The sequence below is a fragment of the Centrocercus urophasianus genome, unplaced genomic scaffold (assembly GCF_019232065.1).
Source record: "Centrocercus urophasianus isolate 14NV4802_14NV808 unplaced genomic scaffold, USGS_Curo_1.0 seq_42, whole genome shotgun sequence".
Lineage (NCBI taxonomy): Eukaryota > Metazoa > Chordata > Aves > Galliformes > Phasianidae > Centrocercus > Centrocercus urophasianus.
Window position 1 is genome coordinate 270,252 of NW_024885000.1, and position 17,713 is coordinate 287,964.

At 54.2% G+C, this 17,713-nt stretch overlaps 1 protein-coding gene across 1 annotated transcript; it reads right to left on the minus strand.

Annotated features, from left to right (window-relative positions):
* Positions 1-4,872: 4,872 nt before the first annotated feature.
* Positions 4,873-8,880, minus strand: BTG2 (BTG anti-proliferation factor 2). Its single transcript, XM_042833584.1, has 2 exons — positions 8,670-8,880; positions 4,873-7,671 (listed from the first exon to the last, which is right to left on the minus strand). Exons 1-2 carry the CDS (start codon positions 8,821-8,823, stop codon positions 7,331-7,333), a joined length of 495 nt encoding a protein of 164 aa, XP_042689518.1. The 5' UTR covers positions 8,824-8,880; the 3' UTR covers positions 4,873-7,330.
* Positions 8,881-17,713: the final 8,833 nt, after the last annotated feature.

Sequence of the window (17,713 nt, forward strand, 5' to 3'; positions counted from 1 at the left end):
CCCCTTTGAAGCATCCCTCAGCTCAGACCTACCCAGGCCGCTCACAAACAGCCCTTCACCACCACATTTCTCCCCGGGATTTATGTTTCAACACCACCATCCCAGACATTACCCTCTGGGGACACAGATGAGAACGAAGCAAAGGACAGCTGTGACCCAAAGCCACTCCCAGGACGCGAGTGCTGGGCACAGCACACACACCCCGTCCTTCAGCATTTCCCTTTGCTCCATTCTCCCCAGCCTTAACCTAAAACCTTTATTGTTAGGATGTTAGGATGTGTTGGTGCAGACAGAGCCATCGGGATTTCTGCTTTTTTCTGATTTCTGCCGTGCCACATTTCTCACGCTGATGCTGAGGACAAAAGGGTTGAGTCCCACACACACGGCTGTCTGCAGACGAGCAGCAATAAAGGTTGATTATTAATAAGCCACATGGATTTGGGCCACGGCTGCTGCGACATTGCTGGGAAGAGATAAAGAAAATTGCAGAGGTAGAGGGAAAACATGCCAAGGGGGGGGGGGGGTGGAACTAGTGTGTTCCCAGCAGAGATCAACCGGACCTCGAGCACTGCGTGGTCCCACATTATGGAGGAGAATGAGGATTGGAGACTACCCAGCTCCCACTCCTCCACACCAGGGCTAAAGATTTGGGATGTGGGGTTTCAATGCTCAGGCAGCACTCAGTGCAAAAGCTTTGGGGACTGCTGGGCAGCCCAGTGCCCCCGCATTGCGGAACCTCAGGACAGAGGGAAGGGCAAGAAATTCCCAATCTGTTTGGCTCCCATTCTTGCCTCTCCTTTTGTTCCACTCGCCATCTGTCCCGCAGCCCCACACACCCTGCTCTCCCTCTGCACGTGCTGTAAACATCAAGCTGGGTTTTGTCTCTGCTTCTAAGGCACCGCGCACCCAGAGCTGTGCTGCAGCCCCAAGTGCCAGCCTTAAAGCTTCAAGGGCTGGCACTGCCGGGGGTCCTGCTGCTCCTTCCTGACTACTGGGATCAGGGGCGCACAGCCCTGCTGTGCTGCGCTTCTCGGGGATTTGTAAGTGTGCCGTTCCCTCTCAGAGCCATCCCTGGGTGAGAAGGGGTCCCAATCCCTCTCTAGGGGAGCAGCACCCCAGCTGCTGTCCCAGCCTGGACGCGGCCTTTTAGCTCACAACAAAGCCACCAACCCATCAGCAAGGGCAGCTGCTCTGCTTCAGCCCGGTCCTTCCCCTTCCCCGTTTTATCTGGGGCTATAATAGACACAAACTCGCGGTAAAAGGGTATTGTCAGAGGGAAAATGGGCCTCACCCTCCGTCTGGCAGCTGGGAGCCAGGACAGCGCGGGGCTCAGGGGCATTGTTGCCGTTTCCATAAGGCGTTTCCTGGCGTGTCCCAGAGGAGTACACAGCGTGTCACCAATCTCAGCTCACTCAGTGGGTAACGGGGCACAGTGAAAGCCCTACATTCCTCATATGGCTCTGAACCCCCACCTGGCAGAGTTCTTCAGGGGCTCAGCATCCCAGACAAGGACCTGTGGGAAGCGGTGATGCTCCCATCCCAGGGCCGGCCAGGCACTGTGTCCCCACTGCTGCAGTCCCTCGGTGTGCTTTGGGAATGGGAGTAGGGCACAGCGTCTCCAGGGACATCAGGGCTCAGCTCTGTCCCTATGGTTCGTGCCCCACAATGTGCTGGGACACTGCACTCCTCCCAGCTCACAGAGTGGAGGACAGAAGGGTTCAGGACCAGGTTGCCCAGTGCCAACAGACTCCTCAAATAACAATAATTACCATTAGAATATTTAATAAGAACAGCATGCAAAGCAGCAAGCTCTGCCCTGACCTGCACGGTGTGGGGAGGCCGCTTTTCTCCACAGCCCTTCTCTTGGAAAACAAAAGGTGCAAAGTTCAGTGGTGCATGAAAGAGAAACAAAACCCGGCCCCAGCCGCAACTCCCCCACCCCCCCCAGCAGACAGATGGCAGCAGTTGTCCCCGCACACCAGTTGCTCACTGTTGCCAATAAGCCTCTTTATCCCCCAACAGGTCATAAATGAGAGCGTTGGAGCTCAGCAGCCGCTGTCATGGAGGGGCTGGAATGGGGACAGAGACAGGAATAGGGATGGCAACAAGGATGGGGATGGGATGGTATAGGAATGGAGAAAGGGATGGGGATGGGGATGGGGATGGGGATGGGGACAGGAATGGGTACAGGGATAGGATAGAGATGGGATGGGGATAGGGCAGGAATGGCGTCTGAAATGGGGATGGGGACAGGGATGGTTCTCCCCATGGGATGTGCAGTGGAGAACAAAAAAAGCAGCTCCGTGCCGCCTGCCCATCTGTCAAGGCCCCAGGAGACACAGTGGGAGGGTGGCTGGGGTGAGGCAGCCCCCAGGATCCCATTCCCCTGTTTTTATCAAGGATTGGAAAAGGGTGATCTTCTCAGTGCTGGTGGGGACACACAGCCTTAGGGTCAGGGCTGCAGGGAGCTCAGGCTCTGCTCTGCAGATGGTGCGAGGGAAAGGGAGGAAAGCTCTGTCAGGAAAGAGGGCAGGCAGGGAGCATGGCCTCCCAGCAGGATCTGCTCTGCCAGCCCTGCCGAGGGGCAGAAACCAGCAGGAATTCACACACAGCACAAGACGTGGGTTTGCTGGAGCTGGTGCTGCTGCAGCCCCTCCAACCACACAAAGCTCCGTCCCGTTGCTGGGCCACGTGAGCGCAGAGTTTCTCCGGCTCTGGCAGATCCTGGAAGATGGTTTGAGCTGCGCACACCGCAGGTGACGGCGTGCCCTGGGCATCCCCTCCCATCCCCAGGGCTGGGGCAGAGCTGCTGCATTGCCCCAGATACAGGCACCCACGCAGTGCTGATTGGCCTCAGCTGAGCCGACATCGCCGCTCCCGTCCCAGTGGCAAACCCCGGGCAGGAAGCACCTGGAGGAGTCCGACCCCACGCCGTGTGCTGGGGCGGGTGGAGGCTGGGTTTCACTTCTGCTGATGTTGCTTTTCTGGTAAGTTAGAAGTGAGAAATGTTCGGCTTCTGCTAAAGGGACCCCTGGAAAGAGTGCAAAATGAACACACAAAAATCCAATAGTATTTTGTCGGGAATTGAGCAAAATATCTTCACGGAGTCTGTCTGCAGTGGTCACTGCCAGGTCAGGACTTTTTCCGCAGCTCATTTGGACTTTGCACAAATGGCATTTTTCCAACAGACAGCCCCAACCCGGCGGACAGTGGGCAGAGCGAAGGGCATCGCGCAGTGCTCCGGCCCAGGACACGTTGAGGATGAATGCTGGTTTGTGCAACGTGCCAAGTGCTGGTAGCTGGGGGAACCGACCAACCTGGGCTCTTTGAGTCAGACACTTCCAGCAAGCATCCAAATTTAAAAAAAAATAATAATTAAAAAATCCCAGCAGAAATCCAACAAAAAGCTTGGCAGAAAGAGTGTCAAAATGGTAACAGGAGGTGGGGAGCAGCAGTTGTGCCTTTATTTACTTCCAGTCTGTCCTGAGCTGGTCCTGGGGTGTCACCCTGCACCCCTCCCCAGCCCAGAGCCGATCCTGAGGGGCCGCGATCCGACCAGAAGGAAAATGACGAGCAAAATAAAAATAGGAGATGAGTCACCTACGAGAAGGCCGGTGGGCAGACCTGGCGGCTGTGCCATAGTGCTGACTCCTCACTGAACACTCCTCTACGTGAGAGCTGTGTTTTTATCCAGGCTGGGAGCACTCCAGTTTCGGGCCATCGCAGCTCTGCTTGTGAGGACTCAAACCATGGTGGCTGCAGCCCTGCAAGAGCCCAAACAGAACCCATGGGCACAGCGGGGGCACGGGCTGTGCTGGCCCCCGGATTATGCATACAGCAAATGGGTGCCAGCCCACGACTCTGTGCTTTGAACCCACATGACTCCAATGTAATCAGCAACCAACGGACGCCCATTCCTCCCTAACAGCCCTGTTTCACAAATAGCAGCAATTTGGGTGTGCTTATTGAAACTAATGAAGGGATGAGTTCAAAAAGGAGTGGCCTTGACAGAGCACCAAAACCAACACACCAACTGTTTTCCAGGCAGGATAAAAGCAGGAGGGGGACATGGCTCTGCTCCCAGGCCAGTGCCCACACCAGCATCACTTCTCTGGAAGCCACCAGGGAGCAGCTGGGGGGTAGCAGTGCTCACAGTCCAAAAACTTTTGGCAAGTTTGGGACCAAAGCTAGCACCTACGTAGCCTGGCTCAGCTCAGTATCCCTAAATAAGGTCAGCACGAAGAGGAGGGATGAAGCACACGAGCCACACAGTGAGCAAGCTGCAGTCACCAGCCTGGGCACAACTGAAACAGGATCTGCCATGAATCAGCCCCAGGTGCCTTTGTCGTAACAGCCCTAAGCATTGCCCCGACATTGCGATCCTCTGATCCCTCAGCCTTCCTCCTGCTGACTCAGCCACCCCTGGAAGGAAGGCAGGAAGGGAGCAGGGTGGCACCCCCAGATACCCAGGAACTGCCCTATGCCTGGCTCAGCTCATTACCTGCTCATTTCCAAGGTGAACAGCAGCTCTAGCATCGAGTAAGCGACCCGGCAGGCAGCTTTATGCCCTTTGTGCTCTGTACTAAGCCCCCCAGCTGCCTCTCTGGGACAAGCCAAGGCAGCCCCAGGGAGAAGGGCAGCACCCCACAGTCCCACGTTACTCATCAGGCCCAGCCCCCAGCTCTGCAGGGCCACGCTCAGCCGTCAGCCAGCACGTTGAGTAAGCAGGTTTTTCTAAACCTCCTCCATGACGCAGGCAGAGAGAAGCAGCCACCCACACTAACAAGGCCCAGCAGCACTGTGTGGTCACAGGGTGGGATGGAGGCTGCAGCCCACCCCCACTGTCAGCCCAGAAAGGAAATGAGGCTCAGCAACGCTGCTACATTTTTATTAAAGTAACAAAAGCATAAGGATCTGTACACTCTGTATATAAAAACACTACTGTACAATTAGTAACCATCCATCTCTTCCTCCATGTGTAGCTTACAAACGTCCCACCACATCCACCCAATAAAAAAAGCAGGTCCCGGTCAACAGTCCAGCTTTGTTTAAACAGTGAGAGAACCCCCCCAGCTCCCAAACACCTTCTGAAAACACACCATTCAGGCTTGTGGGCAAGAAGGCAACAGCACAGTAATTCACAGCTTTTACAAGGAACCAGCTACAAGAGGAAGGGGTTGCACCTGAATTTGGTTGGGCTTGAAGCTACCAAGACACTTGAACGTGAGGCTCCTCCATGCCAGGGACAAGGAACGGGACGTGACAGCTTTTGTGTCAGAAGCAGGAGCAAAGTAAGTGCAACAACAGCATGTTCCTTTGGTGTGGGCTGTTCCTCTGAACTTCTTTTCTGCTAAGAGGGAGGGAACAGTAACGGGGAGGCAGACATTAAAGCCCAGGGAAGCCCACACCCAGCCACAAGGGCCAAAGCAAACAGCATTTGTCCTGAGCACACTGCAGTTCCCACACCAGCGGATTCGAAGCAAGAACTCCAGAGAGCACCCTGATCCTTTCTCTGCTGAAAAGGGAACTTGGTTTTCGGTAGTTCCCAAGCGCTCTCCTCTTGGTGATGTCACCTATTGCAGCAGGGGAAAAGTCCCAGCGCTTCAGTTCAGCTTCTGCTTTGCTGCCGTGAGGAACTGAAGTGATGCAACTCCTGAGCCACCGCCTCGTACAGCTCAAGGACAAAGTAACACCACTTGACATTTAATCAAAATGCTGGTTTTCCAGTTCAGGAAATCATTATTTGAAACTGCTACAGGAATCTGTAAGTTTTCCCACATAAGTAGTAGTCAGAGTTGAGGAGCTGCACTTCTTTGTTTTCGTGTACTGAGAAAAAAGCCAAGCAGCAGACAGGAGGCTTCCTTCCTCTCCCAGAGCATCCATGGTTTTGAAATATATTGCACAATTGTCTGAGAACTTGAACCCAAGGCTGGGAAAGAGCAGCTCCGGGATGCCAGTCAGCTGCTAGCTCAGGAAGGAGGAAGGTTACAATAAAAGCGTTCTGCAAAACAGATCTGAGGAAGTTTCATTAGAACAGGCCACGTCAATGCCCTGAATTTCCCCATCACTTCTACTGGGATCATTGGAGGAGCACCAGCTGTTCTTAAGAAAGGCAATGGATCTCATGCTGGTGAAGGCTCATTCCCCACAGGCAGTGTTTGGGGCAGCATTTTCGGTTCCCACCCCACCTGCAGAAGCCAGAGGGCCAAACACCTGAACACCACTCAGGCAAACCTCCCTGAACAAAAAGTACCAGTGAGAGGAGCTCTGCTTCAGGAGGTGAAGGGCCAGGCACTGTACAAAACAGGTACCAAGAAACCAGAACCAGGTACTGCCCCTCTGAGGTCCCAGCTGGGGCAGCTCCAAGGCTCAGCCACGTGCTGAGCACCCAGGGGAGGAAGGGAAGGAGGAAAAGATGTGAATTTAAAACCAGCATGGACACCAACCTCAGGCAGCCACAAGCACAGGGGAAGAGTCTCCCAATACTTTTAGATTTAAAGAGAGAGGGCAAGAGGGGAACTTACACAGCAACTTCTAGGGCACAAGGCGAGTTGTTTCAGCTCTTCCAGAGAAGTGATGCAGAGTGGGATCAGCATTGGATTAGGCAACTTCTACACACAAGAGGGGACACAGCTGCAGGGCACAGGCTGATGTCTGAACCCGATGGAGGAGTGCAGCTCAGTGCTGGTTTCAGGGCCTGGAGCAGCCCCCCAGCGAGCAGCAAGCTGTGGTGACAGCCAGGTGCTGGGCAGCACCAGGAACAAATAGCACCGGGTGCCACCACAGCATTTACAGTATTGGGAACCTTCACTGCACAGGTTCCCAGCACCACCCAGCCCTTGGGGTTACCAAACACCATCCCCAGGGAGATCAGACCAGCTTGGCCATGAGTTAGTGAAGGAAACGCAGTAACTCTCTCATCCATTCCTTAACAGCACTGCAATGCTTGACAACGCCGCGGCACTGCTGGGTACCAGGATGGAGAGGAGGTGACACTCAGGTCCTGTCACCAGCCACACTTCCCAGCTGGCCTCTCCTTCCCCTCTTCCTTCATTCCAAGCTGCCCAGTGAGCAAGCCAGCTCACCAAAATTGCCATCCAACACTAATTAGGTAGATATCAGCTTCATAATAAAAACCTCAAGCCTGCAACAGCTTTTTAAAAAAAGGCACCTAAAAGCACTGCTTCTGTCTGAAGCAGCGCCTGATATTTTAATTTTGATTTTCTTGGATTTTCTTAAAAAATATAAATAGCTCTTCATTTTAAAAATAGATCCTCGGGTGAGGTATACAGTAGCCCATGTCTTGGCAGTGTAAGGACAAGAGGAGTATTTAGCTGGAGACAGTCATGATGTAGTTCTTCGAAGGGCTTGTGCGACCTAACATCATCTGGTTCTTACAGGTAAGCATCCCATAGGAGCTCACAGGCTTGGCTGCTGTCGCTTCGTACAAGACACAGATGGAGCCGTCCTCACCAATGCGGTACGAGACCTCATAGGGGTCCACCCAGAGCGTGAGCTCGCTGGGCAGGAGCTGGTAGAGCTGCGGGAGGCTGAGTCCGATCTGGCTAGCTGCCTTGCTGATAATGGGGTCCATTTTGTGATTGATCCGGATGCAGCGGTACCCAGAGCCTTTGAACGGTTTCTCAGGAAACCAGTGGTGTTTGTAGTGCTCTGCAAGGGAAGCAAGAAGGGAAGCACGGTGAGCAGGCGTGGAGCAGCAAGGTCTGCATCTCACTGCAGTCCCAAGGGGTCCCACATCCCAATGCAGGCGGAGAAACCACATCCTGCTTCGGCCACCTCTGTCACAGCAGCTCCAGAGCAGAGTGCTCAGCTGCCACTTGCAGAACGCAGCTCTTCAGGTCCTGGAAAGCCCCAGTAGTGCCATGGGGGCACCCCGAAGTCTCCTTACCCTGGGACTGAGGTGGCTGGGGGAGATACAGTATCACCAACAACAAAACCCTATGGTCAGGGAGGGGCAGATGGATCATTTGGGGCATGCTGCTGCCCCTTATCTTGGCAAAGCAGCAGACAAGTGCCCTCCTTCGGGCTGTTAGCACCAAGGCTGTGCTGGGAGGAGAGCTTCACACCACCTGACAGGACACAGGGTGGATCTTCACTTGTCAGGGACTGGGCACAGAGCCCGGCTTTGGTCCCCCAGGGCAACCCCCAGAGAGGGTGCTGAGGGCACAGAGCCCTCCACATGGGACAGACAGACAGCTGTAGAGCTCAAGTACCACAGAGACACGGGCAGGTGCCCACAGGGACATACGTGGATGCCCAACACCGAGGGGGGCACAGCCAGGTAGCAGAAAAGGATGAGGGCAGGAACCAGCTGGGGAGTCCCGACCCCAGGAGCGACACGGAGGCTTCTGGCCTCGACAAAAGGTGCCGAGGACCGGATGGAAGTGGACTCTGCTCGCTCCGGGCCGCCCCCGCAGGGACCACGAAGCTTCAGCCCCATCCTTGGCGGTGCCCAAGGCCACGGATGGGATCCTGAGCAGCTTGAGCTAGTGGGGGAGGGGGCACTCAGCCCACGGCAGGGGATGGGGGAGCACAAGGTCCCTTCCAACGCAACCACGCGGCGATTCCACAGTTCCACGACGGCTAAGGTCCCTTCCGACCCAAATCACATCGCGATTCCACGACGAGCCCCCCCGCGCTCCCCTCACCTGCGAGCGCCTCCCGCAGCGCTCCGCTGAAGACCTGCAGCTGCTGCTCGCTGACGCAGCCCCGCGTCCGCAGCAGCCCGGAGACGAAACCGACGGCGGCGGCGATCTCGGGCAGCATGTCGGCCCGCGGGGGGGGCCCGCGGCGCTGGCTCATGGCTGGTAGGGGAGGGCTAATGGTGGGTGCCTGCCTGCCGGCTGCCTGCCTGCTCGGCTCTGCGCGGTGCTGCCCAGCTCAGCTCGCAGTGCCGCCGCCAGCTCCGCTCCGCCGTTAAGTACCGCCGCGCGGGGGGGCGGCAGCGGCGCCTCGGAGCCCATTGGGCGCGCGGAGCGGTATGCAAACAGCGGCTGAGCTCAGCGCGGTGGAAGGAGTGACGTCGGAGCGGCCGTGAGAGGGCGGCGGGGGGGCAGGGATGCTTACGGGAGGGCTATTTTTGGGCCGACCCGGGAGGGGGAGGAGGAAGAAAAAGGGGCCGGGGCCCATCGCGCTGCCGTGCTCCAGGGCAAAGGACCGGGTGGGTGCCAAGAAGTTGGGGGGGCGGGGGAGGGAAGAGGGGGAAGGGGGAGAGGGAGAGAGGTCTCCTTGGCAGCTCCGGAGCTGCGGCACCTATGGGTACCCGAGGGGTGCCAGGGGGGTAAGGGGACCCGTTAACGGGTACGACGCTCTGGGAGGGTGAAGCGAAGGCCACTCGCCGTCGAGCTGTCGGCGACCGGCGACAGACGGGCGTTGCGGGCTGTGCTGCCGAGGATCACTTCCCGGACAGCCGCTTCGGCACCGCCGCGCCTTTGGTGTCCGCGAGGCGGCACTTCTGCTGAGCTGGCTTGCAGGGATCGGTCACCCCAGGCTGCCTGTGCCGGGCCCCCGCCGCTGGCCTCGGGACGGACCCGGGGATGCCCCCTCCTCGTTGCACTGCCTCTCCCCAGCGGCCTACGGGCACGCTGCCGCCGCCGCATCTCCTTCCCCAGGGCACGTCCGAGGGTCCACACTCTCCCATCACCCGGTTCTGGATAAGACCAAAGCCGTGGCGGGGTTCCCTGGAACGTGCAGGGAGGATTCGGCATCCTCTGTACTGTCCCACGTGGGTGAGGGGGACATCGCAGCCCCACTGTTGGTTTTTCTGCCCGGGGCAAGGGCAGCCACCTCCAGCCGGCAGCCCGGACAGCAGGAGCCGGGAGGTGGCTGCAGTGGAGGTGGCTGCAGCACAGGGACGTGGCACACCACGGAACGAGGAGGGCAAGGCAAGCACGGAGCCCGGACAAGTGTCCTCAGGTGCCTCCATCCAGCCCAGTAGCAGGGGACAGAAGCAGAGCAAGCAGCACACGGCCTTGATGCGTAGCAAGATGGAGGCAGCACCCAAAAACCACTACAAAACAGGGAGCTGCAGCAGCCGGCCCCACTGCCAGGATGGAGGCACTCGGCCAGCTTCTGGTGAAACTGGCCTGAAGCTAAAGCAACAGCGGGAGACCAAGCTCTGTTCTTGCCTTTGCTTTGATCCAACATGAGACAGTTGGTATCAAAACAGGATGGGTTTTCTGGATATTCCCTGGCAGAGAGCTGGGGTCGTTTGGAGCCACTGTCTGGCAGCCCCAGATCTCTCCCTTGGTGTGTGCTGGGGAGGATCTGAAGCCACCGTGTGATGCAAACTGTGGTGGAAAGGCATTCTATGGCCAGGGCCTCAGCGCTGCAGCTGCAGGTACCAAAGCAGGCCAGGAGCTCAGCTGGCTGTGAGGGCAGCCTGCAGCTGGGGCATGGCGGTTCCCACAGCACCGCTCCCGTCCTGGCACTGCGCTCACTCCCTGATAAGGCTCCCTGATATGATAAGGTGTGGCTGCCACCGAGCCCTGTGGGGCCCACCTGGGAACCCTGCTTTTGGCAAGAGCCATCTGACAGCACTCTCTGCCAACAGTGGGGAGTTCAATGAGGGTTGTGGGGGGACTTTCCAGCACCTCTTTGCACAGCAGGTCTCAGAAGTCCCAGCTGTTGTCCATGGCTTGAGGTTCAGTTGGATTTTTTGGAAGCTTTTTGCTTCCAGAGTCTGCAGCTCATTTTATTCGCACCTCTGTCATTCCTACCTGCAGGCACTGCGCAGGGGATTTCACACCTTCCAAGGCATGAAACTGTGGCTGTGTAGCAATGTATAGCCCAAAAAAAGGAGCGAGGAGAAAATAGCTTTTGAAATCGTGGAAGACTGTAATAGAAGATAATGCCCAAGCAGAGGTCTGTATTGACATTTCTTGTTCTGCACAGCTCAAAAGAAATACTTTGTGCAGCAGCACAGAAGTAGGGTCAAGCAAGCAAGAAGAGGGAGCCAAGGGGTCCTTGGTCCTCTCCTCCCCACTCCATCTGCTGCTCCATTCATCCACAAAGCACAAGGAATCAGGCAAATCTCTTGCTATAAACCAGATTTGCCTTTGTAATCTTTGAAATAAACCTAAGGATTAAAGTCTAAGGACTTTTTTTTTTTTTAAGTCAGCAACACACATGAAAGAGCAAATGGGTCCATGTGAAACCCAGCGCAGGGCACGGTGCAGGGCAGTGCGTTTGTACTGGAGCAGCAGCTGGGGGCCCTGGAAGAAGCTGCACAAACACACAGAGCGAGGCTGTCAACACAGAGCTTGATTACTTTAAACACACCTGTTCTGTCAGCCAGCAAACACACTTGGAGCGCGTGGATGCAGTCATAAGCGGCACGAAATTAGGAAGTAAACAAAGCCATCCTCGTAGAGGACACCTTTGTACAAATGCATCGGGAAAAGCCAAAGCAAAAACAAACTTTTCTACCACAGTAAAAGGCAGGAGAGCTGAACTGTGCTTGCAGCCTGACTGAGCAAGCTGGGAAAAGGGGCTGTTCCCCCATCCGACAGAAGGAGCTAATTAAGAAGTACTGGGATGGCATCACCCAGAACTGAGTCAGTGGAAGAGGCCCTCAGAGCTCCGTCTGCCAAGAACAGCACTCATTGCACCCGCCGGTTTGTTCACCACCGGGCTCACAGTGTTCCCTAAGTGCTGCTGAAGCTCTGCCCTTGGCAAGCAGGTTCCCCTGGTCCCCCTTGCTCCACAAGTGGGTGCAGTCAGCAGTGGCACCATTCTCCCAGTTGAGATCCTCCATTTGTCCTCAATCTCCGTGTTAATGCAGGCTCCCCTCACACTGCTCAGGGCCTTTGTCTTCTGTGTTGGATGGTCTGATGCGGCCCCAGGCCCTGCAATCAGATTGTCTTCCTTAAGCCCTTCCAATAGGAGATTTCCTGTGGAGCTGAAGGATCTCTAAGCGGGTTACTGCCCATAACTTCTGGCCCTGTTACAAGAAGACTGCGGTCTTAAAGACAGGGCATAGGCTTAATACACGCTCTCAAATTGCTTTGAGGAGTTACAGAGTAAACAAACAATTAGAAGATAAAATTCATTTGAAAAACAGAAGTAAGAGCTGTTTTAATGTCAGTCTGGCCAGATTCGGTTCTGCCCTGCGTCAGCTGGAAATGGCTGAGAGCATTTTGATATCAATTTAAAATCAAACAAACAAACAAAACAAAACCACCAATAAACCTCTCCATAGTGATTGGCCAGGCTAGATCTGTAACTGGTTTGATGGGAGTTAAACATCCGATAGGCTTTCAAACACTTTGGCCCTGTTTATCCAAATGAGGTTCAAAACCAGTTGAGCTGGAAAATTTACAATAAAAGGGTAATATTTGGCTTTCAATGAAGGGTTCAAATTCAGCATGGACAGAACAAACTGCTCACATGGCTCGGGCTTTTCCAGAGTCAGCAACTCCGGTGTTTTATGTACACCTAAGAGGCGACTGTTCCCACGCTGTGCTTTCATCTGCAGGGTTTGGAGGGCACCCGTTTACACGTTGGGCTGCAGCTCATAAGGCGTTGGACACAAAACCCAGGTTTTGAATATCAGAAGAGTCAGCTGCCAGTCAGAGCCACGGTGTGAATCTGCAGCCCTTGCTATCAGCAGTGAAATAGTTACACACAGAACTCACATCCACATCCGCCTGATTAGACATGTCCCACCGATTGCTAAATTAGCTGTCACTTCTCCCGGTTGGGTCCCTCCCAATTACTCCAGCATTTGAGGAAAAACTGTAAGGTTATCTGTGCGGATGCAGGAAGGCTTTCTTTAAGTTAAAAAAAAAAAGTTAAAAGTTTCCAGAAGCTTCAAATCTCATTATCTGGCTCTGCCGGAGACGGCGCAGACATCGTGATGGTGCTGCCAGCAGCCACCTGGTTGCTAACATGGGTTAAGCATGATCAGTTGGAATTTAAGGGGAAAAAAGCCCAGGGGTAAGCAGGGCGAGTGTGTTTAATCATAGCTGTAATTGGTAACCTGGGTCTGACCCCAGAAACAGGCCTAGCAGGCAAGGTAAACAATAAAGCAAGAGTCTTAAGCCCAACCTACACTTAGAGCTAATAAGGCCTTTCAAAACACACAGTTGTGAAATATGGCTGTGACTGAGCCATGTGAAACGCAGTTGAGAGTGGGGAAGGAGCCGGGCAGAAAACAAAGACTTTTTAACCTGTCAGCTACTGAGATTAGTCCTCACTCTGCAGCATGTATGGATTCCTGGCAGCATGAACCAGAGCCAGAACTTGCCCTAGCCAGGCCGAGCTCCGGGGAGCTCAGCATCCCACACCTGTGCTTCACTGAGCACCTTGCACCTTGCTGAATGGCTGCTGGCAGCTCGGTCCTCTCTTGTCCCAGTTCGTGCTGTCCATCACCTGGCTCCCTCCCACAGTGCCTGTGCAGCTGCAGCACAGGACAGATGGCTGGAAGCACTGTGGGTTGTTCCATCGGGCAGTTCCATCTGCAGGCTATCAGGATGCTGAATATTCCCCTCTGCCTCATCCACAGAGGGGACGGAGCGAGGGCTGGATGTTCTCCAGCGTTTTGGGAGCACAGCCCAGGGCTCCAGCCGCCTGCCGCGTCCCCAGGAGATGCCTTTGACCCAACAACCTCCCTCTGAGCCTCTTTCCTTATAGCAGGCCGTATTTCCTCATGGAAAACAGCCTATCTGGCCCACTGCAAACGTCACATGTGTTCAAAAGTATTTTAAGAAGCAAACATTGCTGCACTCAAGGGAGCCACAAGCAAAGTATCTGCTTTTTCTCCTGATTTCTTAGGACTTTGGGCCTGGTTTCCAATGGTGCTCAACACTCACTGGCTCCATGTGCCATCAGCACAGTCTGGGGGTTCTCCTCAGCCTTCCCAGCTACTTGCTGAACCCATATTACAAGTGTCACCTATAATACATTTGCTCAAAGCAAAGTATAATCAGCTGGAGAAGAAGCTTCAGAGAATAGTTCCTCCTGAAGCTGCTGCATTGGGGAAGGTGTGTAGGTGACCTTGTGCTATTTCATAGCTGTTTCCTGTTCTTTGCACGTAGTTATTGTTTCTTTCCACATCCTCTGTGCAGGATGCCACCATCTCCACCTACATCTGTTCCGGTTGAACAAAGCTTGAGGGGGTAAAAAAGGGGATTTTGGCAGATCCAGAGAAAGTCGCCAGCTGTAAAGCCTGGAACAGGCTTGCTGGTTCATGAGATACAACAAGTCCAGAGCCCTGGCCCGTGCTCTGAAATGGAACAAGGATCAGTGGGACTCTGGCAGATGCATGTCCTGCTCCACCCCTCTGCCCCCTGCAGCCCTCGGCGCTGACATCTGCCCCCAGCCCCCGCCTGCAGCACAGCAAGGTCAACACAGCTGTGCTGTGTGCAGAGGCAAAGCGCCCCTTGGCCCATCTCTGCTATTGCAGCATCCTGAGGTGTGGCTGCTCTAGAAAGTCCCCAGGCACAGACTAGCTCCAGTCAAAACACGATTTCCCTTGCCATAGCTGGGGATAGGTAAACACAGAGCAACTGGTGGCAAACCCACCAAATCCACTGTGGGACAGGGATCCAAAGCTTCCCCAGCACCACAAAGATACATGGACAACCACACGAGAATCTCACTCTGGATGAGGGCAGGAAACTGAGCCTGCAGGGTGCTGGGTTTTGTTCCAAGCTGCAGAGCAGGGGTGGGATGTGGGACCCATCCTCCCCAGTGCTACAGCACAACAGGGGTCCTCTGCTCCCCCCTCCACATTCCGAAGCAAACCTCCCCCCTCAGGCCCATTGCACATCATCGAGGGCAGGCTGCAGGGCTATATATAGTGCTTTCACACTTCCCTGCAATGCAGCCACGCTACGAAAAAGGGATTTTTTTTCTTTTCTTAGAAATGAGAAGTTAAGAAAAACCCTCTGGCTGAAAACCACAAGACAGGATTTTTTTCAGCAGTGAGAATGCGGTTCATATGCCAAACTCCTGCTCAGCCACGGAGCAATGCTGTGATGGAGCTGCCAGAGCAGCACATTGCCGAAATCTGTGTTTATTGCCTATAAAGCATTAATGCAGGATAACGTGTCTTGAGCACCATGGCAACCCCAGTCATCAGCAACAAAATAAGGGCAAAAGCACCAAAGGCACTGTTGCTGTAGCAGCTGGTAAGTGAGTGTACTGACCCTGTTCAGAGCCACCCGACACCTTGGCACCGAGTGAGGAGTCTGCTGGGCTTGAAGGTGGGTTCAGGGACAGCAGCTGATTTACCCACTGTCAAAGAGAAGATGGTTACAGATTAAAGTGATTTCCACCGTGGCACAAGAGACCTGAGGGTCTCCACACACAGAATCCTTTTCTCAAGGGTTTTATAGGACATATAGTGTTGAACAGAAAATGAGATCTTTCTGAGAAGATCAAGGCTGAAGAGATTGAGCCCATCTCACACAGACTTCAAAGTAGTAGCTGGTGCTGCTAACAACAGAAGGTAAGTAGCTCTACAGCTTCCAGATTTTGGCATGCACCAACACTGGTAACGAGCCACACTCAATCTCATTTATGGTTAACTCCAGAACCTCACTGCCATCAAACCTATGGATCTGGCTTCCCTTTTATCCCTCTCTACCAGTCCTCTTCTTGATCCCCAGCTAAACGCCGCAGCATGGATTAGACAAGGCATAATCAATAGCTGCTGTATGGACAAAGCTCTGCTCAGTGCATCCCTCTCCTTGTGGCCTCCATCTACACAGAATGAAACCCACAGGGGACTTTTGTCTTACAACTAGGGAGAGCAACAGTGTGCAGATGGTCCGGGCTCCAGCGTGGGAAAGAAGGGAAACTGGGAGAAGGTCCTTGGGGTTCTTCTCAGGCTACACCCACAAATAGGAAAGAAGCCAGTAGTTCTCAGAGCCCAGCAAACATCCCAACCCCTGCAAACATCAATTAGTGCACAAAGGCAGCCCAGATAAAGCAGGGCAACACCCTACAAGAGTTTAGATCTGGGTGGTGCCCTTTCCCAAAAGGCAGCCTGATCCTCACTAGGAGAGATACCTCCTGAATAGCAGGTGGACTCTGCAGGACTGCTCTAGGCTGTTCCCAAGGATTCCTGGCCCTCCCTGGCAAAGCCAGTTCATTGTTTTTTGGTGAGTGCTGCGCCTGAGCAGGGGGAGGCAGGCGTGGGGTGTACCATATGCATCCACCCCTCCTAATTTCCCAATCTCCCCACGGCCACAATCCACAAGCAACCAGCACACTGTGTTGGCCCCTGGCTCGCTCTGAGCAGCACACTGCTTATTTTTGTAGCTGATGCCGACAGACATCCAAGCACAGGGCAAAGACAGAGCTAGTACCTTCCCTTGGTGGTGCTTGGAAGGATGGAGAATGCAGCAAGTATTCATTGGGAGCCAGCACTGAGGTGACACTGTTCTCTTCAGCAACATCTGACCTTCTTCACCATGATACTGCTGAAAAAGTGACTGAAAAACAGCCCTTTGCTTCCCAAATCCTATTGACCCCAGTGAATGCCCCTCACTTCAGCATGTTAACTGCATTCATTTCCTGCTGCCCTGAAGAGACTCCAGCAGAGGCAGCAAACATGGTTTCCTTCATTTTACCTCTTGCTGAAGGTCCCACCGAAAGTTTTATTTGTTAAGAAAGTTGTTGAGAGATGGGAATTGGACACACGGCTGGAGAGCTGGAATCCACCCCACACTGCCAGGTGTGTGCAGCCAGGGGGGGAGGGAGTAGGCGAGGTAAGGGATCATTTACCCCCAAAAACTGGGTTTAGGCATGGCTTTGGATTGCACATAGAATTCATCAGGGTTTGGATTCCAAGTTTCAGGTTAGAACCACATCTGTTACTCACAGAAGCAGCACATAAACTCTCTCTTCATATTTCTGCATATCAGCAACAACCAAGGCTTTAGCACAGTCTCTAGGGGCATTTTTTTTCCCCACTTGTATTTAAAAGCATTAAAGCAGACATGATTTTATCAGTGTACATTGAGGAGAGGAGGTGGGGTGTGGATTCCTGAGCCATTTTCAGGTTGGACCTTGGTGCCTGGCCAAGGCCCTGCCCTGTTGCTCAATTTCTGCTCAGGACTTTGGTCTTGCTTTATGAAAACTCAGGGGCTTCACACAGAAGCTAGGTTTGGAATGAAACTGGTACACTTGAACCTGCTTAAGCTAAACATAATGTCAGTGTCCTGGAAATGGCCTCTGGGAGGCTACCTCCAAGGTATGCAGGGATGCAATGGTCAAAGACTTGGCCTCAAGGAGTCTTTTAGAGCTAGGGCAGCAGTGCAGAAGATCCTGAGACCAGCGACCTGGCCCAGGTTTCAGTGCTGCCCGTGCTGAGCAGCATTCCCAGAGCTCCTTGAAGTGACTGACCTCCACGTGCATCACACCATAATTAATGCTTTTGGGTGCCCACTTACACCCCAGCCCTGCTCCACCCCACCCTTCTGTAATGGCAGGGATGGTCCCACTCCCACCCAGACTGCTCTGTTCCTGTCTCCCACTGGGAGGTCAGTGAAGCTGTCTGGGATGTCACAGCACTCCTGGAATGTGAATGGGCACCAAAAACCAAACAGGGAGGCTACGCCAAGAGCGACAGCTGGAAATCCAATGCACGGGCACTGTTCCCCATGAGGTAGCAGAGGAAAAAGCCGTGCAGAGGAAATGGATCTGCCACAGTGCCTGGGAGGCTGGAGAGTGGTGTGAGAGTGGT

Coding starts and splice junctions, on each gene's coding strand:
- BTG2 (XM_042833584.1), bottom strand. CDS start 8,823: ATGAGCCAGCGCCGCGGGCCCCCCCCGCGGGCCGACATGCTGCCCGAG. Junction 7,672..8,669: donor GCTGCGGGAGGCGCTCGCAG/GTGAGGGGAGCG, acceptor CTTCCCTTGCAG/AGCACTACAAACACCACTGG.